Source organism: Xenopus laevis, chromosome 6L, assembly GCF_017654675.1.
Source record: "Xenopus laevis strain J_2021 chromosome 6L, Xenopus_laevis_v10.1, whole genome shotgun sequence".
Lineage (NCBI taxonomy): Eukaryota > Metazoa > Chordata > Amphibia > Anura > Pipidae > Xenopus > Xenopus laevis.
The window spans coordinates 158,286,892-158,313,446 of record NC_054381.1 but is presented as its reverse complement, the minus strand read 5'-3'; the positions used below and the strand labels follow the sequence as shown (position 1 = coordinate 158,313,446).

Here is a 26,555-nt window from a genome sequence, read left to right as displayed (position 1 = left end):
TAAAAGAGTTTTTATCAGTTGGTAAAAGTGAAAGTTCATCTTTTGATAAATACGCCTTTCGAAATCCCATTGAAATGAATGGAGAGTGGCGGAATTTCACTCTAGCGGACTGTGGCGATCTCTAACTTCACTCTTTGATAAATATACCCCTATGTGCATTCAGGAACCACAGGGTCATATTGATTATCAATATGTGAGTTTGTTTAAAAGTACCTGGAAAGCAGAGTTGTGGCAAGCCATCAAGATCTATATCCTTAGGAACGGTGATGTCCTCGGCAGGCACGTCTTTCTTGTCCGTTTTATCGGTCCCATGCTCAGACTTAGGCTTATCTTTCTTTTTCCGGAAGGAGCGCCTCTTCGCTAACCTTTGATAGTTATTCTGAGCAGAAGGCGAAATTGTTGTTTCCTCTTTTGATGTAAAAGGTGGGACAAAAATGGAGAGAATTTCCGGCTCTAGAACTTGAGAGCTTCTTATTCCTTTCTGAGCAACCTGAGAAAAATAATACCAATATTAGAGCAGAGTTTAGAACACACACGCACATGTATACATGCAGAATATTACTCTTTCATTTATGTAGAGACAATGCTTAATCATCCAAAAAAAATAATTGTTGCATTCACAGATATTATTATAATTACATATTTCTGAAGCAGCAACGTTCTGCAGCACTGTGTAATAAATAGGTGCATACAGTGAATACACAGATTACACACAAAAGTACAGCCGATACAAGAAATTAACAGGGCACCGCCCAAAAATTCATAGGGGGTTATTTATCAAAGGTCAAATTGTGTTTTTTTCCTGAAAATTTGAGATTTCGACGGTAGCTTCATTAAAAAATTAAATTTTTCAGGATAAGAAAAAACTTGAATTTGTTATGCCCCGAAGCAGCAAAAAGCTTGAATCCAAAATTACTCCAACTAAGAAGTCAATGGCAGAGGTCCCTAGAACAATTTGAAGATGTTTTTAGCCTTCATGATTTTTGGGTTGTTTTAGGTGGTTTGCATTGAAAACTCGATCATTTCAAGCTATTCCAGTTTTTTCACCGACACCTCGATCAATTCGCGTATTTCCAACTGACTGCATTCATTCGAGTTTTTTTTTTTACATTTGAGTTTTTTCAAAAATAAGCAAACATTCGAGTTGTGAGTTTCAAAGAAGTAGTAAAAACCTCACAAACTCGACCTTTGATAAATAAACCCCATAGTGTATCTGTAGATGTGTAGTCAATAAAACATGAAGTTAATGCACCCAAAATGATAATATCAGTGATGACATGGACCAAGCCACGTTGGTGCTTAAAGGAGAACTAAACCCTAAAAATGAATGTGGCTAAACATGCCACATTTTATATAGTGAACTTATTGCACGAGGCTAAAGTTTGAGCTTGTCAATAACAGCAATGATCCAGGACTTCAAACTTGTCACAGGGGGTCACCATCTTGGAAAGTGTCTGTGACACTCACATGCTCAGTGGGCTCTGATTGGCTGTTGAGAAGCTAAGCTTAGGGCTCGTCACTAATTATCCAGCAGAAAATGAGCTTCCCTGGCTGTAATATAAGCTGATGCTACAGGTTTGCTGATTATTCAATTCTGATGCTAATTGCACTGGTTTCTGTGCTGCCATGTAGTAATTATGTGTATTAATTACTAATCAGCCTTATATTGTGACATTTCTATTCTATGTGTACTGTATATTGTGAGTGGGTCCCTAAGCTCAGTAAGTGACAGCAGCACAGAGCATGTGCAGTGAATCAGCAGAAAAGAAGATGGGGAGCTACTGGGGCATCTTTGGAGACACAGATCTTTACTGCTAAAGGGCTGTGGTTGCCTTGGGCTGGTACAGAAGCACAAAACATCATGTACAACATTTCTAGCTAGTTACGCTTTAGTTCTCCTTTAAAGTAAAACACACATGTGCTGCCTCTGCTACAAGCACCCATAAGTTCTCCAGAAATCTTAAAACAATAAAAGGGATATTACACAAGATTTATGTTTCATAACATGATACAGCTTTCAAGCATTACTGTACTGTTTTCCATAATGACACAGAAGAACAATCTACCTACAGATGTGACACATCATTTATGAGCTAAAAATATTACAAGTGTGGCAAAGCAGCAATAGGAAAGGCAAAAATAAAAATAATGGCTTTTCCGCAATGTATACAAAAAGGGAAGAGCCAGTGGTATGTGAAATAAACTGTAGTAGCACAGAATGATTATACGGTAGGTCTATACATTTTCCATTTGTAGCAAAGAGATTATTTGAATGTTTGTTAAGAGATCACATTGAAGATTATATCAAGGAGAATAGTATTAGAAGTAGTCGGCAAGTATACCATTTAGATTCCATTAAGGCTTTTGATAAATATTTAGCTTTTTAAACTAATGTATGTAGCTATTTGTATAAAAGACAGAGAATATACCACTGACGATAAACGAAACACTATCCTTCAGCCAATTCTGTAATGTTTGATGAAGGGGTGGGCCCACTGAAACATTACGTTAGATTAAACACACAGGGATTACCCTTGCTTGCATTCAGTCATGTGCAACGGAACCTTTTAGCTTCTAGTGAATCTGAGAGGGTGCCCGTCCCTCATACTTTGCCCCAGACTTATTCTGTATAAGAGGCCAGTGTGTAATCGGTCTGACATTCTCCTACTAGACTAGGTAGTCAAGTCATAAGTCATGGGGGGGGAATTCACAACAGTGTCGGGAACGAAAAAATGTCTTTAAAATGTCGTAGAAAGTGTCGTAGCAACAGCCGACAAATTCACAGAGCATTTCTCCGCCAATTTTCCGACATGTACGACACTTCTGAATTAGTGTCGTTAAAAGTGGGCGTGGTTTTTTCGGCGCCACTTTTTCCCGACATTTTTATGAATTACTCGTAAACTCATTTTTTTTACCGACAATTTTTCAGACACTTTAGGCTCTCCAAAATGAAAATGTCGGTCAAATTGTCTTTTGAAAAGTCTTTGTAAATGACGTTTGTACGATGAAAAGATATACGACATTTTAGAAAATTGTCGGACTAACGAGACATTCAGAGATGGTAAAATCTGCCTTCATGAATTTGCCGTTCGTACAACATTTTACAAATTTGTCGACCGCCACTTCTGGGGTTACTTATTTTACCGACACTTTTGTGAATTCCCCCCCCCATAGAGTTAGTATTACTGCTTCTCAAATTAAAGAGACAACTCTTTAAAATTACGAAAAATGTTCAAAAACTGCTTGTAATATGAAAAATAAAATCTTATAAAACAATTTTTGAAAAATGTCAGAACAATGATTAATCCTACTGATGTAGAATCATGCACGAATCTGGTTGGGTAGACCCAACCCAGAGATCGCTGACCTGCACCCACCACCCCATTATACCCTCTAACCGGACCAGCTACATGACCCACACCCGCAAGTGTTTACTTACTAACCGGAAGTGACATCACTGCAGACTGGAAGTGTTATCACTTCGGATACGAATCAATGAGGTAACCTTCCTGGTTGGTGACCACCCACATAGTTGGTGAATCGGGAACTTTCTTCCCAAAACCAGACCACTTTTGGGGTAACCCACAGGTACCCGGCTCACTGCAGGTCTCTAGTCTGATGTAATAGCAAAAACTTACACACAGTAGAATGAAAAAGATTTACAACTTTTGCAATGTAACCTTTAGATTCCCAAAAGCCAAAAAATGACCCAGCAGTCATGTCACCCCTTCAGTGTTCCTAGGCAAAGCAGCTGAATGCAGGTGGAGGATCCCTTTAATGAAAAATGTCTTAGAAGATCTCAAACCCTGGGTGCTGACTTGTGCAATGTTGTTTCAATAACCAAAATGTCATCAGCAAAAAGCTCACCATTCTAAAAGGTCGGCATGAGATACAGGCCATTTTCAGCCAAGTCTTAGGGGCAGATTTATCAAGGGTCGAATTGAATTTGAATTTTTAAAATAATTGTTATGGTCAAAACGGTTAAATTCGACTAGGGAGTTTATAAAGATTTATCATACTCTGGCCCTTTAAGAACTCGAATTTCAACTATTTGTCGCCTAAAACCTGCCAAATTGCTGTTTAAGTTAATGGGAGAGGCCAGGGATCAATTTTGAGCTGTTTGCAGCCTTCCAGACAGAGTTTTTTTGGACAAAAAAAGAACTCGAATCAAGTTTTTAAAATCCAAATCTAATTCGATTTGAGTTTTCAGGTCGAATCCATGCATACGAGTTCAAAAAATTAGATTTTTTTTAAAATAAATTCCGATTGTTTGAATTTTGAATTTGAGTTTAGGGGAGTTTTTAAAAACTCACAAGAATTCAAATTTGACTATGATAAGTGTGCCTCCCCTTGTCATTCAACTAAGTAAAACAGAGCTTTATTAGTGCATTATCGGATTCTTCTTCGTCTGTTTGCTAAAATCTGAATTTTTGCTGGCGAACCATATTGGTTTTAAAAAGGAATGTATGGCCAGCAGTATATAGTGAATAAAGTACCCCCTCTTGTAATATATAAGGATATTATAAGTTACCAAGGAGTTTCATGACCATATAATAGTATGAGGCCGAAGGCCGAGTGCTTTTATACAGGTTATGGAATTCGGAGGTAACTTCTAATATCCTCATATTTTGCTACTGGGGGTACTTTATTTATTATAAAACACAAGTTTCAGTGAATCTTGTGACAGAAATGACATCACTACTCACCGTTTATAACTGATGACATCAGAACTCACCGTTTATGTTAAGGATGTAATTTACAAGATATTCATGGCTTTTGTGTATTATATCAGGGATACAGTTCTGGTCTTACTTGTCTAAAACCTATAAAATCAGATATACAGTATATAGGGGCAATGGCACCTGAACTGCTTCATTCCACTCCGTCTGTTGTTCAATAGTAACAGAACTGGCAGCAGGAGGTGGAAGTGATCATCTGACAGCAGAAGTGAAATATGGAACAGAGATCTTACACTTTGTATTAAATCTCCTTCATTAGTTACAGAATATCAAACCCTTTAACCCAGATACAATGAATCAGGTATAACTACAAAAAAATGCATTCATTCCAAATTCACTGAAATATTTAGGGGTGGATTTCGAACATTCAGAACGAAATTCTGAAAACCAGAAACTTTCACATTGACAGTCATTTTGTGAATTTGTACAAAGTTTTGAGTGAAATTTGAATACAATGCTGGAAAAAGATTATTTGCACTTAAAATGGTTTAAATCCATGAAGATTTAGGGGCCCATTTTTTTTTTAAACGTTGAATTATTCTGGTAGTGTTTTTAAAGGGCTAAACTTGAATTTTTTTAGGGGGAAAAATTAAACAGAATTTTAAGAGATTTATTATCAAAGCTGCTAAAAATCCAACTTTAAAAAATACTCAAATCTGTGGAGGTCATGTAGAAAGTCAATGGCAGATGACTGACATTGTGATCCACGCTGGTTTTCTACCAATAATCCGATAAATGCGAGTTTTTGCGGCGTCAATTCGATAAAGTCAAGTTTTTGCGGATGTCATTCGTATTATTTGAATTGACGCATGAATTGGTTGCAACGTTTTTTTCGCTCCAACTTTTTCAACAAGTGTTATTGATAAACGAGTTCAATTCGTGGATGGGAGTTGGGTCGACTTTGATTCTAAAAAAATTTTGATAAACTCGGGTTTTAGTAAACTAACCCCCCTAGTGTCTCGTAAAAAAGAAAGCCTGAATCAAATCGTGCAAAACGCGCATCAGGCGCACATTTTTGTAATAACTGTTAGGCAGGGTGATAGCATTCTATTTGAATAACGGCCCCCATACACGGGTCGATAAAAGCTGCTGAGAGACCGAGTCGGCAGTTTATTGGCTTGTGTGTGGGGCCATCTGATGGGCTTCCCCGATCGATATCTGTTCGAAAGTCGACCAGATTTCGACTGGGCAGGTTTAAAAATCCCGTCGGATCGTGGCCGCATCTATGTGTTTATGTGGTCCTGCGATCTGACCATATCCATTATGATCAGATCAGCCCGATATGTGGGCATATCGGAGAGAGATGCGCTCGTTTGGCGACATCGCCAAATGAGCAGATCTCTATGTCTATGGCCACCTTTAAGGGCTTTGATATCTCCACGGAACCGGGAGGGGTTGCTATGTGGGTGAAGGGGTTGGTACTTGGTGCTACAAGAACGGCTAGAATTAAATGATTTTTACCAGCCACCGAAAGGTGCTTCAGATTGAAGGGAAGCACAAGGATCAGTTAGGCAGGTTACCGGACTTCATAGCTAATCATTTAGACTACCAGTCTCCGGGAGGGGATGCTTTGTGGGTGAAGGGGTTGGTGTTGTTTGTGGATTGAAGGGGTAGAATGAATTCTTTACGGCTTATGTGACTTTGCTTTGAATACAGCAACGCATACCGGTTACGCAGGCTACTGTATTTACTCCCTTTAAAGGAGCACATATTTACCAAGAATGTATTTACCAAGAATCCATTGGTTCTAGTCATTCTGACCCCCTGCAGCAGGAATGAAGTTCACATTTTGAATGAATGAAAATGGATTAAAATATTTGTTTTTCAGTAATGCGGATTGCAATGCTGTGCCATTAATGCTTTGGTCCAGAGCTGAAAAGAGGAAAAACAGCCTGAAGGCATAAAGTTAATTATTTTGCATGGGTATGGATGACGTGAAGAGGCAACACAGCAATAACCTTCATCTGCACCCAGCAATTATATTAGAAATGTTTCTTGGAGTTCATCCCTTTTTACATACAGGCTCCTTTACTTGATAAAATGCTACCAGTGCTGCCTCCTTAAAATTGTTCAACCCCAAACAGATTTAAAAGGGTGTTCCAGGATTGTTGAAGTTAATATAATTTAAGGCAAAATCTGTGTATCGCTAATCAGCGCTGGCCCGTCCACATCAAGACTCGCCACACTTATTCTTTGAAAAGCGGCTTTATTCAACTTGCATAAGTGATGACAGGCAGTGGGTAAGTGGTGCGAACTAACGCGTTTCGTGCCCTCTCTATTGGCACTTCATACCTCAGGGATAGTGGCGATGCCATCAATAAGATAAGTGATATTGAATGGGACCACGATTATCTATGGGTAACAATGGATGTCACTGCACTGTATTCTTCGATCAGACATGTAGATGGTTTGCGAGCGCTACACTATTGGCTGAGACAGAGTCGATTATATAGCCAGGAACAGAATTAGCGATACACAGATTTTGCCTTGTAGACGCCGGCTTGGAGTTGCCGGGGTATCGCGAGAGCTGCGGCCGAGACGCCAACAAGAAGGGTGAGCTCCGTTTAAATCATTCACAACCCATGTTTCTCCTGCGTTAATATAATTTAACATATATCTGTGTTCTATGGGCTGCACTTGGAGCCAGGTACCTGCGATTCAGATACAGGTATGGGACCTGTTATCCAGAATTCTCAGGACCTGGGGCTTTCTGGATAAAGGATCTTTCTGTAATTTGGATCATACGTAAGTCCACTAGAAAATCCTGTAAACATTAAATAAACCCAATAGGCTGGTTTTGCTTTCAATAAGGACTAGTTATATATTAGCTGGGATCAAGTACAAGCTACTGTTTTATTATTACACAGAAAAAGGAAATGATTTTTTAAAAATTTGGATTATATGGATAAAATGGAGCCTATGGGATACAGCCTTTCCGTAATTCTGAGCTTTCCGGATAATGGATCCCATACCCGTATTTAGCAGCTGCTTAGACACGTATGGCACATGCACAGTAAGGATTTTAATGCCGATTTGTAGTGTTTTAAAGCTTTAATTTCAAGATAATTTAAAACATTGGGCTGGCTGCTGTGTTTTAATCCATCATACGGGTGTTTGTCCTGCTTTTTTTTTCCTGCAACAGAGTCTAGTAATCGTTCATCTTTTAATCTTGACATGTGACTGCTTACCTTGACTTTTACTTTCCCTTGAAAATCTCCTTGCCCTTAAATTGGTTGTTGACTTTTAAATTAATTTTTAATATGGTGTAAAGAGTGATTTTCTGAGGAAATTTGCATTTGGTTTTCATTTATTATTTGTGTTTTTTTTTAGTTATTTAGCTTTTTATTCAGCAGCTTTCCGGTTTGCAATTTCAGCAGTCTGGTTGCTAGGGTCCAAATTAGCCTAGAAACCATGCATTCATTTGAATAATGGACTGGAATATAAATAGCGGAGGGCCTGAATAGAAATAACAATAATAAAACAGCAAAAGCAATGAATTTATAGCCTTACAGATCATGTGTTTTTTTTTTTAGATTGGAGCCCATTTGAAAAGTGGAAAGAGTAAATAACAAAAACTATTTTAAAAAAATGAAGACCAATTGAAAAATTGCCATTCTTGAACATACTAAAAAGTTAACTTAAAGGTGAACCACCCCTTTAACGCCACAACTAATCATGCATCACACCAAAAAAAAACCTACACTCCCAGAAATCATGTATATATACATATATACACACATACACACACATACTTCAGCCTTTTTCAGCAGGATACAGATTTGGGCGAATCCTCATGCCTGGATGAACTAGGCATATGCAAATTACGGGAAGGAATCACGTAATTTTTGACGCATACAAGGAAGTAAAAAAAATTTTTTTTCACGTTTTTCCTTCCTGTCCATAATTTGTATATGCAAATTAGGATTTGGTTTGGTATTCGACTAAATCTTTCATGAAGGATTCAAGGATTCGCCAGAATTTGTTGCATCCCTGATACGTATATATTATATAGTGAATAAAGTACCCCCTCTTGTAAAATATAAGGATATTATTAGTTACCGAGGAGTTTCATGACCATATAAAAACACGAGGCCGAAGGCCGAGTGTTTTTATACAGGTCATGGAACTCCGAGGTAACTTCTAATATCCTTATATTTTACAACTGGGGGTACTTTATTTATTATAATACACAAATTTTAGTGAGTCATGTGACAGAAATTACATCACTACTCACCGTTTATAACTGATGACATCACTACTCACCGTTTATAAGGATATAATTTACAGGATATTCATGGCGTGTATTATATATATATATATATATATATATATATATATATATATATATATATATATATATATATATATATATATATATATATATATATATATATATATATATATATATATACACACACACACACATATACACACATATACATACATATATATATATATATATATATATATATATATATATATATATATATATACACACATATACATATATATATATATATACACACATATACATATATATCTACAGAAATCCAAAGGATCCGCACTCACAGGTCTTATGCGTAAAAAAAGGTTTTATTACAAAGCTTACAGCCTAACGTTTCGGCCTCCTCCGAGGCCTTTCTCAAAGTGTATTGGTCACATACAGGAAAGCAATATATGCATAAATTGGTGGGAAACTGCAGTGATGTCATGTCATGATTAGCATAACGAGATAATTAATATTCATATTAAACTATTAATGTATTAATATATTATCCTTATCACTTCTGTAATTCATTTAGCCCAACAACTCATGAGTAAAGTTAAAAACAGGTTAAAAACAAAACACAATGGGGCTCATTTATTAAAGCAGCGCAGCGCATAAGTGGACGCAAAAGGTTGTCTGCGCCATCACAAGCGTGATCGCTAATATATTTGCGTGATATTGCGCATAACACAGAGCTTTTGCGATGGTTTTGTTTATGCGCATTGCGCAAAAGATTGGGCATTTATGTCGCAAACGATGCCGTGGTTGTTAGGGGCGTGGCTGTGGGCGTGGCTACAATGCGCTTGCACTGCGGCCGTCGCAGATTTGCGTCTGTATATGTGCAAAACTGCACCCGGGCAACAGCACCACAATTTTTACGCCTGCCTCTTCGTGGCGTAATAGTAACGCTCTTCAAAATGCGCATTCCTGCCCAGCTGCGCTAGTATATTCAAGATGAACAACCCTTGTAAAGTGCATATTAACCACGCCTTCCACCCAACATGTTTATATTGACCAAGGTTCCTTTAAGGGTATCAGGTAGGCTAAACACCTTTGCAACCAAACAAATATTAGCACAGAAACAAATGCAGATGCGTCTAAGTGAACACAATATGCGCAATATGTGACGCAACTAATTAAAGCAGCGCATTCATACATGAGCACAACTAATCCTTACCTTTGCGGTATCTTCCTGTGCGCACAATTTATTATAAGCACTGCGACAGCTGATACGCAGTTTCACACGTCGCACCTGTCTTGTGTCTACATTAGCGCACAAATCGCACTGTTAAGGTATCGTGCGCTACATTATTAAATACTCGCATGCGCTGGGCAAATGTCTGGCCACTGCGCTCTTTTTAGCGCTGCGCTGCGTTAATAAATGAGCCCCAATGTAACCCATATCTAAATCCCAAGTTAAAATTACTTTTTATACTCTGTTACAATGGTTTTAAGGGTTACTATGTTGCAGAATCTTTGAGGATGTAACTATTATCCATGGTCACATTTCACTTGTAACAAGCTCGATAGAAAGCCTAATGTACTAGATTTGCCTTCTCTTCAGTCGGTCTATAAATAGCGGTACTATAATCCCAGGGGCTTACTCTACTCACTCCCTAATTTTGGACAGTGTTATCTACCCACAATGATGTAATATTTATTATCAATATAATCCACTATTCCCCTAGAGACCGACCCTGTATGGGATCACTTAAAACATCAATTTAAGATGGCAGCAGGCTAGCCGATTGTAGAGATCACAGAGTTGTCCTCGTATAGGAACATGTTCGGTTTAACACACTAACTGTTTGCTTTGGAGACGGACCATGGATCTCGCAGTACCCATGTTACTTGGAGCCTTGTAATGAACCTTTGAATATGGGCTATACACATGGATTTTCTAAAGGCTTAGAGTACTCTTGCACAATATGAATCGGAAATTTGATTTATAAGGTTTTTTCTATATGCATTAAGATATGTCAGTTTTATCACGATATTTAGTTCACGTAAATGTTTGTTTATTCTTATAGATCCTTTAATTTATTTTATATATAAGGATATTTATTTTTTAGATTCACCCACTTAGTAATTGGATTTATTTATGGGCACTTTTATATTATAATTTGTATGAATTGTATTATTATTTATTATTCATTTAAAACTATGATATCACCGCATCAGTGGGATTTATGTATGGGAATTTTGTCCTACTATAATACTGGGAAGTAACATAAGGGTTAATACTGCGGTGGGTTAAAGCCTAAGAAACGAGGAACCTTATCTTGTAGATACATCCTTGACAAATATAAGTATGCATGACACGGACAGCGATCGGGACACGGGTGGTTATGGGAGGTCTCTAGGGGAATAGTGGATTATATTGATAATAAATATTACATCATTGTGGGTAGATAACACTGTCCAAAATTAGGGAGTGAGTAGAGTAAGCCCCTGGGATTATAGTACCGCTATTTATAGACCGACTGAAGAGAAGGCAAATCTAGTACATTAGGCTTTCTATCGAGCTTGTTACAAGTGAAATGTGACCATGGATAATAGTTACATCCTCAAAGATTCTGCAACATAGTTACCCTTAAAACCATTGTAACAGTATAAAAAGTAATTTTAACTTGGGATTTAGATATGGGTTACATTGTGTTTTGTTTTTAACCTGTTTTTAACTTTACTCATGAGTTGTTGGGCTAAATGAATTACAGAAGTGATAAGGATAATATATTAATACATTAATGGTTTAATTTGTATATAGTGGGATCTCACATATGAATATTAATTATCTCGTTATGCTAATCATGACATGACATCACTGCAGTTTCCCGCCAATTTATGCATATATTGCTTTCCTGTATGTGACCAATACACTTTGAGAAAGGCCTCGGAGGAGGCCGAAACGTTAGGCTGTAAGCTTTGTAATAAAACCTTTTTTTACGCATAAGACCTGTGAGTGCGGATCCTTTGGATTTCTGTGGATAATAGTTTTGATACTGCACCCAGGCATATGAACTTCTTATTCGAGAGTGCTGGCTTTCCATGGTGCTACATATATATCTATATATATATATATCTAATGGATATACCTTGGAGTCTCTACCTTATTTATAAACACAAATATATACAGACAGAAAGATAGAAATCAAAGCTTTTCTCGGGCCGTTATGGTTTATGTTAGTGTCAGACGCATTGATAGAATGAACGATTGTTGATTAGAACCCACGCCGTTCTATTCATGTTGTCTTATCTTTGTAATGTAATGAGGCACGCTGAAAGGTCATGTTTAACAAGGTGAGCATGCAGAAACAGACAGAAATATGAGAACACGGGCCGACTATATATGACTGAATTCCAACATATTGTGTAAACAGTAGCTTTCCTATCTTGGCACCGTCCCATTCAAAGCAAGTTCTCTCTAGAAGCAAGAAGTCATTGGACTCCCAGAAAGTTTCTCCAAACAAGCTCCAAGACAAGCTGCTTTCCCCTACTTTCACCACAAATACATTTTTGCCGATATTGCTGTGAGCAACTTCCCATTATACATGTAGTAAAAGTGTTCAATAGTTTTAATTGTGAATATTACTGCTGGTTCTGTCTTTGGAAACAATGAAGCAGAAATCAGCTAATGGGCCACAGGTAGAGTTGCCTTTTCTGTAAAAGACTACCGGACTTCCTATCTATTTATGTTTTTTCCCTATTAATAACCTTAGGATCAGCCATCATTTTTACCGGCCAGGTGGCAACCCTAGCCACAGGGATATTTTGTCGCCCCATGATAAAGTGACGCTTCTGGGGGCGACAAATCTAAAATTCTTCTCCACCGCCAGCAATTAAAATAACCAATGGCAAAACCTATGCATCACTTAATTTTTCTGAAGTTGTCTCATGAGGAAACTTCAGCCAACATGCAGGTAAATTCAATTATCGCCAGTGGAAAAGCATTTACGGGAGATTTGTCACCCACAGTAGCGCCAATTTATCATAGGGCGACAGAATCTCCCAATTGCCCATTATCCTATAGGTAATTTCTCTCCACCTTTGTGGAGTAAAGGAATATTGGGAGGTGCCTCATCCTAGAAGGATCAAATTAGGGTCCTGACCCCAAATAATATGAAGCACCACTGTGATACACAGACACATATATATGAAGTGCATGAGATTATTCAGTTAACATGAGACAAGAAAACAAACAGAAAGCTGCAGCTGAACGGCCAACGTCAGGATAAACACCCGCTTCATTGTTTCCAAGGGAGGTGCAAACAACAATAGTGTAGTCTGCTCCACTGGAATAAATGGAATCTATATTTAGTTGTTGGTGAGACATGTAACCAAAAGGCATTCATCTAGCTAAGGCTCCGACACTGCTTCAGTGGGGCGAGTTCTATAGTTCTGTCATGGCATCTACGTCATACAAAGTAAAACAATGCACATTCCAATCCTATAAGCACGGACGTAGCAAAATGTGCTATTCCAGGCTCATACCTCCATTTCTTTATTTGGCCGCGGGAACGCCCACCGTGTGGTACTTCTCCTTCCAAATTCCGGTAATCACAAGGGCGCGCATGGCGCACACTTCTGGGTTTTATGCGTCGTGACCTCATCACGCAGAGTGGCACGAAATTAAAAAATTTTAAGGGGCTTTGGGCTCAAACTTTTGCCTGTTGTTAGTATCCTGGATGCGGTTCTTGTCTTGTTTGATTCCTATTTTGACCCTTGCCTGCCTGACTATTCTGAACCCTGTTAAATCTGACCCTTGCCTGCCTGACTATTCTGAACCCTGCTAAATCTGACCCTTGCCTGCCTGACTATTCTGAACCCTGCTAAATCTGACCCTTGCCTGCCTGACTACTCTGAATTCTACCGGTATTGACCTTTGCCTGCCTGACTATCCTTGAACGCTGCCTGTACCAATCCCGGCCTGTACCGACTCCAGCCTGCCTAAGTACGCTTTTCTTCTATTCCCTAAATGGTCCAAAACCTCGGTAACAATCGTGCCCCTTTGCCTCTTGCTTGGCGCTTATTAAGACCTGGCTGCATCTAAGTAGCTGAGGGCTCCTCCTGATCAGGTGACCAGGGAGCTTAGCACCTGTTCTGGATTTAGGGAGCCAATCGTGACGGCTATATTATATATAGCCGATCGGGACGTGTGTATGTATGTGTATATATATATATATATATATATATATATATATATATATATATATATATATATATATATATATATATATATATATATAGAATTCTTAATGAATCAGATGAAAATTGAGCATAGGACTGGCCAGATATGGGATGACTTTGATCTGCTCGCTCTTGCTTTGCCACAGTGTTCTTCTTCCAGGAAGAAGCCTGGAATTCAAAAATAATCACCTGCTTTGAGGCCACTGGGAGCAACATCCAAGGGGTCAATGAGTAACATGTTGTTCACAAGCCACTGGTTGAGGATCACTGGTTTATAGTGACCAGTCAGTATAGTATCGACCTCAGCAGGCAGGTGCGAGCCTCACCCAATGGGTTTTTTTTTTTAACTGTGACCAAAGAACAACTTTTCAGGCAGATTTTGGTTAGGCAAGTTATCAGTTGGTCCCCATACATGGTGTGTGTGTGTAGTGTGTGGTGTGTGTACAGTTGCCATCAAATTCTGACTGCAATCCATGTATAGGTATGGGATTGGTTATCCGGAAACCCGTTATTCAGAAAGCTCAGAATTACAGAAAGCCCGTCTCCCATAGACTCCATTTTATCTGAATAATCCAAATTTTTAAAAATTATTTCCTTTTTCTGTGTAATAATAAAATAGTCACTTGTACTTGATCCAACTAAGATATAATTAATCCTTATCGGAAGCAAAACCAGCCTATTGGCTTTATTTTTTTTTTTTTTAAAGTGTTTATTTATGCATTTTAACTTTACAACAGAGAGTAAAGACCCTATTGGGTTTATTTGATGATAAATGATTATCTAGCAGACTTAAGGAATGAAGATCCAAATCACGAAAAGATCAGTTATCCTGAAAACCCCAGGTCCTGATCATTGTGGATAACAGGTCCCATACCTGTACTATGGATAACCGGTCAGTTATCCTTTACACTTTTCATCTATGGGAACAGTAACTATTTTGGGCCTGCAGCTTACTTATTTTTCACACAGTTTTCAGACTTTACTGTAAATCTTATATTTTGTACAAATTAATGCTGTAAAAGAAAAAGGAACTATACATAGTAGTCTTTTGTGCCGTCTTCCCACCCCCACCACCTTTTTTTACTGCTAAAGAAATAGTCCTTTACCCCAGTTTACCACTGTTTTATTAGAGTTATTGTTTTATTGTTTTATTAGAGAAACTTTGGGGACTTTTCTCTTGACAGAAAGTTTGTAACTTTTCTGTAATTTTAAACCTATTCTGCATTTTTCTCATCAAATATCAATCTCAATCTAATAACACAAAATGCACATTCATTAATATATATTAATTCCAAAAAAAGGGCGTTTGCCTATGTTATGACAATTTATGGGCATTCTAAAAATAGGGTAGTTCAAAAGAAAGAATTTTGGAGCAAGTAATTACCAAACAAGACTGAAATAAAATAAGCAAAAAGAATTGCCTTAAAGACAACAATTACGGGCAGATTTATCAAGGGTCAAATATAAAATTTGAAAAACTTCTAAATTCGAATTCAAAAAGACCAACGGTATTAAATCGAAGGTTTATTGGTCGAATAGGTCCGTAGTCGAATGAATAGGTCGAATTTAAATCGTACTAATTGAAGTAATAGCACATTCAATTCAAAGTTTTTCCAAAAAAAACCAATTGACGCCAAATAGGTTCTAGGAGGTCCCCCATAGGCTAAAACAGTAATTCTGCAGGTTTTAGATGGCGAATGGTCAAAGATGAATTTTTGAAGAGACAGTACATGGAAAATTTCGAATTTTTTTCAAATTCAAATCTAATTTGGACTATTCTCTAGTCAAAGTACACAAAAATGACCTCGAAATTCGAATTTTAACTTTGACCTTTGATAAATCTGCCCCTTAAAGTGAAAATATCATCCAAAAATAAAATCTGTATTTCTGCGTATAAAAGGTAACATTTGGGGAATTTTTTTCTAGGAAAACAATTTTTAAAAAATGCTAGCCAAATATGTGCTTGGTCAAGGAAGTATAGGCAGCTAGTTTTTCAACAGAAAAAAAAGAATTACATACTTTACAAGCAACAGAGGAATGGTAGTTACTAGCAGTTAAATGCATAGATTACATTTAAAGGACCAGTAACATCAAAAAAAAATGTTCAAAAATTCGTTAGAGCACAACAAAAAATGAACACAGAGACAAATGAAACTTTTAAATAGCAAAGACTTTATTAAGAAATAACTTACAGAAAATCCACTTCCTGTCCTCTTCAGAAACGGCGAAAAGGCGACCATCCACACTGCAGCAATCGATTTCTTCTCCCTGGATATTCACTGACATCCTCCTCTCGTTGTGTCCAACAGCAGCTGGTTTGTTCCTGTGCTGGCGGCGATGAACTGACAGCAGCGAGTCCTCTCGCTTCCCTTCCACTGGCCTGGCCGTCTACAGTCTCCCAACGGCACACTTGTTCCTGCACTTTCACTGTGCATCGGCTTCCCTGCTCCGCTCTCCTCACCTCCCTCTCCGTCTCCCCTCCTACCCAAGCTGCTGCCTTATCTCCCCTTTGATTTATCTCCCCTTTGATTTCAAGAAACAATAAAACCATGTTTTACACGTTTAATTTCCCTTTAGGCGCAAAGCACTGGGGTAGGAGCGAAAAAATCGCTACCTCGCTGGGAAGGCTGTGGGGGTCTAGTGGTCTAAGCTCTCTGTCTCTCGCTCTATGTAGACCTTCTGTGCACTTTTCATCCGTTGCCCTTCCCTTCTACCTTCTGACATAACGCTGCAGCCCGAGAATATATAATAAATAGCCGGTCAGAGACTCCCCCTTTGCAGGCACAGTGAGAGGGCGACACTTTGGAAGTATGAGAAACAGATGAGAAAAGAATGTTCGCTAGAAGCACACCGAGCGTTATTTATTAATCCCTGGGATAAGGTTTGCATGAATAATAAGAGAGGTTTTATTGTTTCTTGAAATCAAAGGGGAGATAAATCAAAGGGGAGATAAGGCAGCAGCTTGGGGAGGAGGGGAGACGGAGAGGGAGGTGAGGAGAGCGGAGCAGGGAAGCCGATGCACAGTGAAAGTGCAGGAACAAGTGTGCCGTTGGGAGACTGTAGACGGCCAGGCCAGTGGAAGGGAAGCGAGAGGACTCGCTGCTGTCAGTTCATCGCCGCCAGCACAGGAACGAAACCAGCTGCTGTTGGACACAACGAGAGGAGGATGTCAGTGAATATCCAGGGAGAAGAAATCGATTGCTGCAGTGTGGATGGTCGCCTTTTCGCCGTTTCTGAAGAGGACAGGAAGTGGATTTTCTGTAAGTTATTTCTTAATAAAGTCTTTGCTATTTAAAAGATTCATTTGTCTCTGTGTTCATTTTTTGTTGTGCTCTAACGAATTTTTGAACATTTTTTTTTGATGTTACTGGTCCTTTAAGAGAGCCATGAGTATCCTGTAAATGATATCTTTATAAACAGAGCTTTATGATGTAATTGGTTATAATTGGAGCTTAGTGTCACATGACTCACTGATACTTGTGTCTCGTTATTTTATATGGTCATGGAACTCCTCGGGAACAAATGAAAAATGTTCTTGGGGTGCCAAATAAGGACTGTGATTGGCCATTTGGTAGCCCCTATGTGGATTGTCAACCTACATTGAGGCTCTGTTTAGCAGTAGACCTGGTTTTCATAGAACCAAAACTTTCCTCCAAGCCTGGAATTCAAAAATAAGCCCCTGCTTTGAGGCCACTGGGAGCAACATCCCAGGGGTTGGGGAGCAACATGTTGCTCACGAGCTACTGGTTGGGGATCACTGCTCTATAGACTAGAGCCTGCCAATTAGTGATGCGCAGGTTGGGATTTCCCCGACCCGCACCCGACTTCCCTTGGCCCACATCCGACTTCTGCGTTGCTTTTATAGACCTGTGCCGTCCTGCCCTGCTGATGACGTCACAAAAGGGGCGGGGTAAGAAGTCGCAGCATCTATAAAAGACAACCCGAAAGTTGGAAGCCGGCATTTGATGATGGAGGGCGGGGAGAGCATAAGTAGAGCTCAACCCGCACCCGCGGGTATCAGGCTGCCCCGCACATCACTACTGCCAATGTAGTTTCAAAGAGTATTGCTAAAACCAGAGTTCCATAGCACCCTCCTTATATACAGTTATAAATCAAAGCGAGTCCCCCCCCCCCCCCCCCACCTATATTATGCTTGTCTCAAGATCTCTCTGGTCTGCACTGCAATGGGACAGCTTTCAGAAACCAAAAGGCCTCTGAGGAATGAAACTGATCTAATCTTGCCTTAGGCACCCAGAGCAGGTCAGATTCAGGTGTCACAAATAAGGCGTCTTCGTGTTTCACACAAGGCTCCAAAACCAGACTCAGCAGGACACTGTTCCACATTCTGTGCCTGAGGCCATAACACAAGTCATATGCTCTGCACTGTTTAACACTTCCTCTAACCCACTGAATAAACTTTTCTGATACCACTTAATTGTTGATTTTTAAAACAATCGTTTCCCTTCCGGATGGATCGAGAGCCAAGATCTTAACCTTATGCTGGGAGACTTTTAAGCTGGCCATAGATGCAAAGATCCGATCGTACGAATCATCGTACGATCGGACTTTCCCATCTCCCGACCCGCCACTAACCATTCAGATCAAAGTCTTACCAGTCAGATTAGTTAAAGAACAGATCAGCAATGTTCTGCCCCTGACAGCAATCGTACGATATCTATGTCCAACCAAAGCTAGTGACAGTCTCCCACTGAAAATCGTACGATCGGCAATACACGGACAAAAAATGTCGGGACTCTCGACACACGTTCCAAAAATCGTAAGAATCCTCGATTCGTATGATCAGATCTTTGCGTCTATGGCCAGCTTTAGATATTGCCCTGAAGCTTCCACTATACCTTCTCTTACCTCTGTTCAACTTCAGCCCAAAATACTGGCACAACATATCTGCACCCATTAAACAAAACAGTCTAACACTTGTCTGTGGCCCTTTATGGCAAGCACTTTAATATTACTGCTGGCATTTAACCAACCCGGAATAAAGAGAATTATCAAGTGAAACATAACAAGCACAATAAAACATTTCCCTTTCAAAGACTTCAAAGGTAGCACTGATGCCACCGTGCCAATCCACAGAGTGACGTCTGGGAGAGACTGGCATATAAACTACACTAGAATGTACTTATTAAGATACCAGTGCCAAGCAGGATCTGTGGGCAAGTAGCATAATTAAACCTGAGCTCTGCTAATGGAGTTTTACTCCATTACTGCTTCAAAATATATTATGCTCATTAAACAAAATCCCATAGAAAATAGCAAAGTGGTCAAAGTGTCAAATAAGTAAGTGGTTCCAAACCCACACCCAGAAGCAGGGCAGGAACTAGGGGTAGGCACATGCCTAGGGCACAACAAAGTGGGGGTGCCAAGCACGTACCTCTTCTTTTGCCTACCCCTGGTCTGGACCCTTGTTCCCCCAAATGGCCCCCAAAGGCCCTTTGGCACAAACAATCTTTAAAGATCTGACATGGGGCTAGACATATCGTCAGTTTCCCAGCAAGTCATGTGACTTGTGCTCTGAAAAACTTCAGTCACTCTTTACTGCAAGTTGGAGTGATATCACCCCTTACCCCCCCCCCTGCCCTCCCTGGTAGATCTAAGAACAGCACTCAATAGTAAAATCCAGGTCCCACTGAGACACATTCAGTTGCATTGAGTAGGAGAAACAACTGCCTGCCAGAAAGCAGTTCCATCCTAAAGTGCTGGCTCTTTCTGAAAGCACATGACCAGGCAAAATGACCTGAGATGCACCTACACACCAATATTACAACTAAAAAAAATTAGTTGGTTTTATATTATTGTATATTGTAGAGTGAATTAGTTGCAGTGTAATTTAGAAATAAAAAATACATGATAAAAGTCATGACAGAATCCCTTTAACAAAACTCCGTGCGAGTTTACTAATCACTTGGAGTTTGTGACGATAAAACCTTGGCAATCTTTATTATTTTACCCGAATGGGCACCTAAAAGTTGCTGAAGTTCTTCTTCATTTAAAAAGCCCTTTAAGGTAAAATATGCAGATTGACATGGTTTATTTAGCACAAAACCCCACATGATTAGTAAACTTGCACAGAGTTTCCGACGGGCCTTTGGGCTCAAGCACTTGTGTACTAAAACCACAAGCGAGTTCCTAAAATTTGAATACCTCGGCTTCCTGCAAATTCTCCCGACATTAAAAAATAAAAAGCTTGTCAGGTTTTAGGTGCTGAGCTTTTTATTTTTTTTGAAAAACCCTATTCGGGGGAAAAAAAAAACCAGTGGGCAGGAATATTTGATGCAGAAGACTCTTGCGTGGCTTTAGTACCCGAAGGCTCAAGCATTCGAAAATCAGCCCCAAAGTAGCAATTATTTGTTTTGATCATTTCATGGACTTTGCAGCAAGTTATTCACTAATTAACTCAAACCATCCAACCATATGTGCTCTAAGACTTGTTCAGGCCTGAGTTCAAGCACAGAATGCAGTCAATCCAGTGCAATTTGGCTGGACAGATAATTGGATTAAACACTTGGACCTTGCACCAAACAGTAGATGGGCGCACGTTCCACAACCAGATCCAGTAGTGACAACAAAATGGTGCAGAAACACAGATCTAAATGCGCCCAAAACATCCTAGGAAGTTGTCCAGCATAAGAGACAGGTTTCCTCTGTACAGTAAAGGTCCCCATGGCCTTCCCTGATTGATATCTGGCTACAAGCCCTGAAAGCCCTAAGGCCCACAATCGGATCAGCACCATATCGCTACCTCAAAGTGAGCACATCAGGGAGAGATCCGCTTGAGCTATGTATGGCCAGCTTTAGGTTCCCTATCAAGGTGCAATTCTAAGACACTACACATTTATGTAAACAGTATATGCGAAGTTTAAATGCGTTATTTGAGCTAACGACTGTATACTTTGGGCCCGGGTGCACCTGACCAGACCTTCAGCAAGGGGAGCAAATACCAGGAAACTTCAAAAGAGGCTGGCACAGGCCTAGACCCACGAAGTAGTAAAGGTCAGATTTGTAAAAGGGTTTAAAGCTTACATTTTATTTTCCATAATTAAAGTGGACCTGTCACCCAGACACAAAAATCAGTATGATAAAAGTCCTTTTCAAATTAAACATAAAATTCAATTTCTATTTTTTATTAAAGCATTCATAGCTGTTATAAGCTCATTTAAACATCTCAGCTGTCAATCAAATATTGTCTGCCCCTCCTCTATTCCCGTGGCATAGAGGCGGGCAGACAATTACTTTCACTTTCAATTCAGCACTTCCTACATGTCACTGCTCTCCCCACATTCCCCCCAATCTCTTCACCATTTAATTGTGTAGCCAGGACATGGGGATGGACATCAGGTCCCCCATTCTGGTGCACAAAGAAGATTCTGAGATGATACAAGGCTTGTCTCAATAACAGTGACCACAAAATGGCTCCTGCCTGCTTGTTATAATTATGAATTCCCAGACTGAAGGAAACAAGATTCAAATAATTTATACAGTGTAATTAAAGTTCATTTTGCTTGAATAATGTGATAAAATAGGATTTGGCGTGTTTCGTGTCTACCAGGGACACTCAGCCTATGACTAAGTGTCCCTGGTAAACACAAAACACGTCAGGCCGGGGTTCTTAATTATGGAAAATAAAATGAAAGCCTTTTACAAAACTGACTCCGGCTTTACTACTTCATGGTTCCAGGCCTGTGCCAGCCTCTTTCGAAGTTCCCTGCAATTCTAAGAACCTACAAAATTGACAATTATGTTCACATGTCACTTATAAATACACATCCTAATTTTTGGGGTCGAGATCCCCTTTAATGGAATTATTCAGTATAAAAACTGGGTAAATAGATTGTCTGTGCACAATGAAAAATGTTTTCAATACAGTTATTTAGCCAAAAATGTAATGTATAAAGGCTGATGAATCACCCCTTTAATCAACTCATTAATCACTCGCTGGCAAACAGATTTCCCAGGCCGTTTGTTAGTTCCTTCACACAAATGCTATTTCTGCATCTTGTATCTGCTTCCTTCTTATAAACAAGGGATCCCAGCGCGTATGCTCCGGAAATTTCGACTGATCTCTAAACAGCGTGCAATGCGAAGACACAAATGTTAATGTGCAACTTCATCCAAACAGGACCTTCTGCAGGATGTGATAAATCGCCTTATAATACACAAGAGCCACGAGAATCCTGTAAAATGCCTTGTAAATGGGCCTCTGTGATGTCATAAATTAAAATTAGAGCTTGCTGATGTCACATGACCCACTGAGTGTGTATTACAAGGAATACTAGAACACCCTAAGATGAACATATTAAGTGTTACTTTGAAGTTCTTATGTTTTGTTGCAGTGGAAATACATGTTATATAATAGGGGGTGTTTTTATTACCTATATAGACAAAAAAAGCATTTTAATGTAACTACTGAACAAAGGAAGAAACTTGTACCTGCCCCCCACCCACCATTGTCAGTGTGATTCTGTATCGTGTAACAACAGATGGAGAATGCAAGTTGAATGTAACAGCTACCGGAAATCTGGAAGGTACCGATCAACAACTGGGAACAGGGCATATCTGCAACGTTGAACTACAACACTCACATTACCTTAAAGGAACAGTAGCAAATTAAAGTATTTTAAAGGAATAAGAATAAAATTTACTGCTGCCCTCCACTAGTAAAACTGGTGTGTTTGCTATAGAAACACAAGTACAGTTTATATTAATAAGATGCTGTGTAGCCATGGGGGCAGCCATTCAAGCACAGGATACACAGTAGATAACAGATAAGTACTACTATAGTTTATATAAACAAGCTGCTGTGAAGCCATGGGGGCAGCCGTTCAAGCACAGGATACACAGTAGATAACAGATAAGTACTACTATAGTTTATATTAACAAGCTGCTGTGTAGCCATGGGGGCAACCATTCAAGCACAGGATCCACAGTAGATAACAGATAAGTACTACTATAGTTTATATAAACAAGCTGCTGTGTAGCCATGGGGGCAGCCATTCAAGCACAGGATATACAGTAGATAACAGATAAGTACTACTATAGTTTATATAAACAAGCTGCTGTGTAGCCATGGGGGCAGCCATTCAAGCACAGGATATACAGTAGATAACAGATAAGTACTACTATAGTTTATATAAACAAGCTGCTGTGTAGCCATGGGGGCAGCCAGTCAAGCACAGGATATACAGTAGATAACAGATAAGTACTACTATAGTTTATATAAACAAGCTGCTGTGTAGCCATGGGGGCAGCCATTCAAGCACAGGATACACAGTAGATAACAGATAAGTACTAATATAGTTTATATAAACAAGCTGCTGTGTAGCCATGGGGGCAGCCATTCAAGCACAGGATACACAGTAGATAACAGATAAGTACTACTATAGTTTATATCAACAAGCTGCTGTGTAGCCATGAGGGCAGCCATTCAAGCACAGGATACACAGTAGATAGATAAGTACTACTATAGTTTATATCCACAAGCTGCTGTGTAGCCATGGGGGCAGCCATTCAAGCACAGGATACACAGAAGATAACAGATAAGTACTACTATAGTTTATATCAACAAGCTGCTGTGTAGCCATGGGGGCAGCCATTCAAGCACAGGATACACAGTAGATAACAGATAAGTACTACTATAGTGTATATAAACAAGCTGCTGTGTAGCCATGGGGGCAGCCATTCAAGCACAGGATACAGAGTAGATACTTATCTGTTGCCTACTGTGTAGCCTGTGCTTGAATGGCTGTATTATATAAACTATAGTAGTGTTTCTGAAGAAAACACACTAGTTGTACCAGTGCAGGGCAACATTATATTTTCATTACTTTAAAACACTTGAATTTTTTGGTGTTCCTGTTCCTTTAACAACAAACAAAAGAAAACGTTACATCCATATGGGTGGTACGAGTGGCAGGCATAGGCTGCGGAATGTTGGTCGTACAAAGTGCCCCCACCCAGCACAGGGCATGAGAGTCACATGAAGCAAACCTACTGCAGCATATGGTGCCAATTTGTAAATAAAGAATAATAACAATCACAAAAGACTTTTGGGAAAGGGTGGTTCTGTAGCTGCACTCTGTATAGGAGAAATACAAGCCCGTCAGTTCCATTGCACCGAGAAAAGAAAGAATTACAGCACCAAGCCCCAATATCCCTGGCTTTCACGCTGGGAGATGTAACTAACAAACAACTGGAATAACTCGGTGTTACCCACTCAGCTCACAGATAAGGAGCCAATGCTGTAGGGTGCTATAGACTGCTGTATACCAGAGGTACAAAGGATCTGCCCCCAACCATGGTACTATGTCATGTGCTAGTGCTTTATGTGTTAGTGCTAATGTGCTAGTGCTTTATGTGTTAGTGCTAATGTGTTAGTGCTGTATGTGCTAGTGCTGTATGTGTTAGTGCCTTATGTGTTAGTGCCTTATGTGTTAGTGCCTTATGTGTTAGTGCCTTATGTGTTAGTGCCTTATGTGTTAGTGCCTTATGTGTTAGTGCCTTATGTGTTAGTGCCTTATGTGTTAGTGCCTTATGTGTTAGTGCCTTATGTGTTAGTGCCTTATGTGTTAGTGATTTATGTGTTAGTGATTTATGTGTTAGTGATTTATGTGTTAGTGATTTATGTGTTAGTGATTTATGTGTTAGTGCCTTATGTGTTAGTGCCTTATGTGTTAGTGCCTTATATGTTTGTTGTTTATGTTATTGCTTTATGTGCTAGTGCTTTATGTGCTAGTGCTTTGTTAGTGCAGTTTCTGCCCTAATTCAGGAGGTCCCACACGCCTTTAGCTACTTTGGCTGATGCTCAACTGCTTGTTCCTTGTTGTGTAGCCCCCAGCTAGGCATGCAGGGCTTTATCATTCCCAAAAGACAACCATAAAGCAAGTGTTGGATTGTGCAGCTGCTACTGCCCCTTCTGTACCAGGGCCCCAGGCATAAGGAACTCCTGGCACTACCGCTACAACTCCCATGCACCCCGCCAGGCATGCTGGGAGTTCCAGTTCTTAATGAACAGTCAGTGTAAGCTGGGGCTGCTGTAGCTGTCACTTTATGAAGCAGCTTCTTACATGTCACCACTTCACAAGTACTGGCACTAGTACAGCTGGAGCCCAACTACAACTCCCAGCAGCACAACGTCACACAGGCTCACTGGGAGTTGCTAGAAGTGTAAGAGAGGAATAAGCTTGGGGTCTCTAGTTGAATATAAGGGACATGCTGCACTCCAATAACAACTGGCTCGCTAGGCATGCTGGGAGTTGTAGTTGTTTAGCAGCGGACACTGCCTACCTTGTCTATCTCCCGGATCCTGTCAGCGGGGGCTCCGAGCAGGGCGCACACCTCCAGCAATCCGGAGGGCAGCGCGTCCTCCATGACGGTGGGACTAGGGCCAGTCACCGAGCCCAGGGCTTGAGGAAAGGGACGCACCACAGAGCCGGGGCTGTTTCTATGGCAACCAGGAGAGGCGGGGAAAGCCGCGCATCCGCCTCAGTTCCTACTCCCTGACTAGCGCACACCTCACTGACTCACAGACCTGCCCTCACCCACCCACAGACCTGAGAGGCGGGCTTTCACTCACAGCTCCACCCACATCTTCCACATAACGAGTCTCCGCGTTCATTCTTCCCGCCCACCTCCCAGATACCTGCTGACTAGTCCGGCATTGTGTCTCCAAAACAATTGGCCACGCCCTCTATGTGATTCTGGTAACGCCGCTTGAGACGCTTCTAGCCAATAGCTTTGCAGGAACGTGGCTTGGCTCGGATAGCTTGGCCGCTTAGTGAGAATCACGTGGCTCCTTGTGATCGGAGCGCGGGAAAAACAGTCCCCGCCCATTTTAATTTAACCTGAGGCGTGAAGTTTCCCGCAGTTTCTATTCAGCGAGTAGTGTGTTTTACTTTAATAAACTTATTGGGCTTGTGATAGGGACATCTGAGAAGGAATTTGCCTCTAGGAGTCATTTATAAACACTGGGCCCACAATACGGTTGCCACCTGGCTGATGGTTGATCCCAATGTTATTAATAGGGGAAAAAATAAATATATAGGAAGACCAGGTATTTTTTTCCAGAAAAGGTGGCAACCCTACCCATAACCCAGGCAACCAATCAGAGGATTGCTTCCAAGTGTTCAACCTGCAGCTGACTGAAAAAAAAGCTAAGCCCTGATTGGTTGCTATGGGTTACTATACTGCCCAGGGCAGTGCCGTTACAAGATGGCGTTGGGCCTTCAGCAAATTAATTTTAGCCCCCCCCCCAAATATCCATATGTTTTTGATTTTAACAATATATATTGAAATGGCACATTAATTAGGGCCTCATGGGGCCCCCTATAACTCCTGGGGCCCCCTGC

At 40.1% G+C, this 26,555-nt stretch overlaps 1 protein-coding gene across 2 annotated transcripts in view; it reads right to left on the bottom strand.

Moving 5' to 3' along the window:
- Positions 1 to 26,555, bottom strand: part of dennd3.L (DENN/MADD domain containing 3 L homeolog) — a 99,149-nt gene that overhangs the window by 36,286 nt on the left and 36,308 nt on the right. Inside the window, exons 1-2 of one of the 2 annotated variants that reach the window (XM_041566659.1) lie at positions 25,495 to 25,832; positions 214 to 490 (exon numbers count right to left, since the gene is read on the bottom strand). In XM_041566659.1, the coding sequence (XP_041422593.1) occupies positions 214 to 490; positions 25,495 to 25,578 (361 nt within the window). In that variant the 5' untranslated portion in view covers positions 25,579 to 25,832. Of the gene's footprint in view, positions 1 to 213; positions 491 to 25,494; positions 25,833 to 26,555 lie in introns of those variants that run through there. The other variant, XM_041566660.1, reaches the window with a different exon arrangement.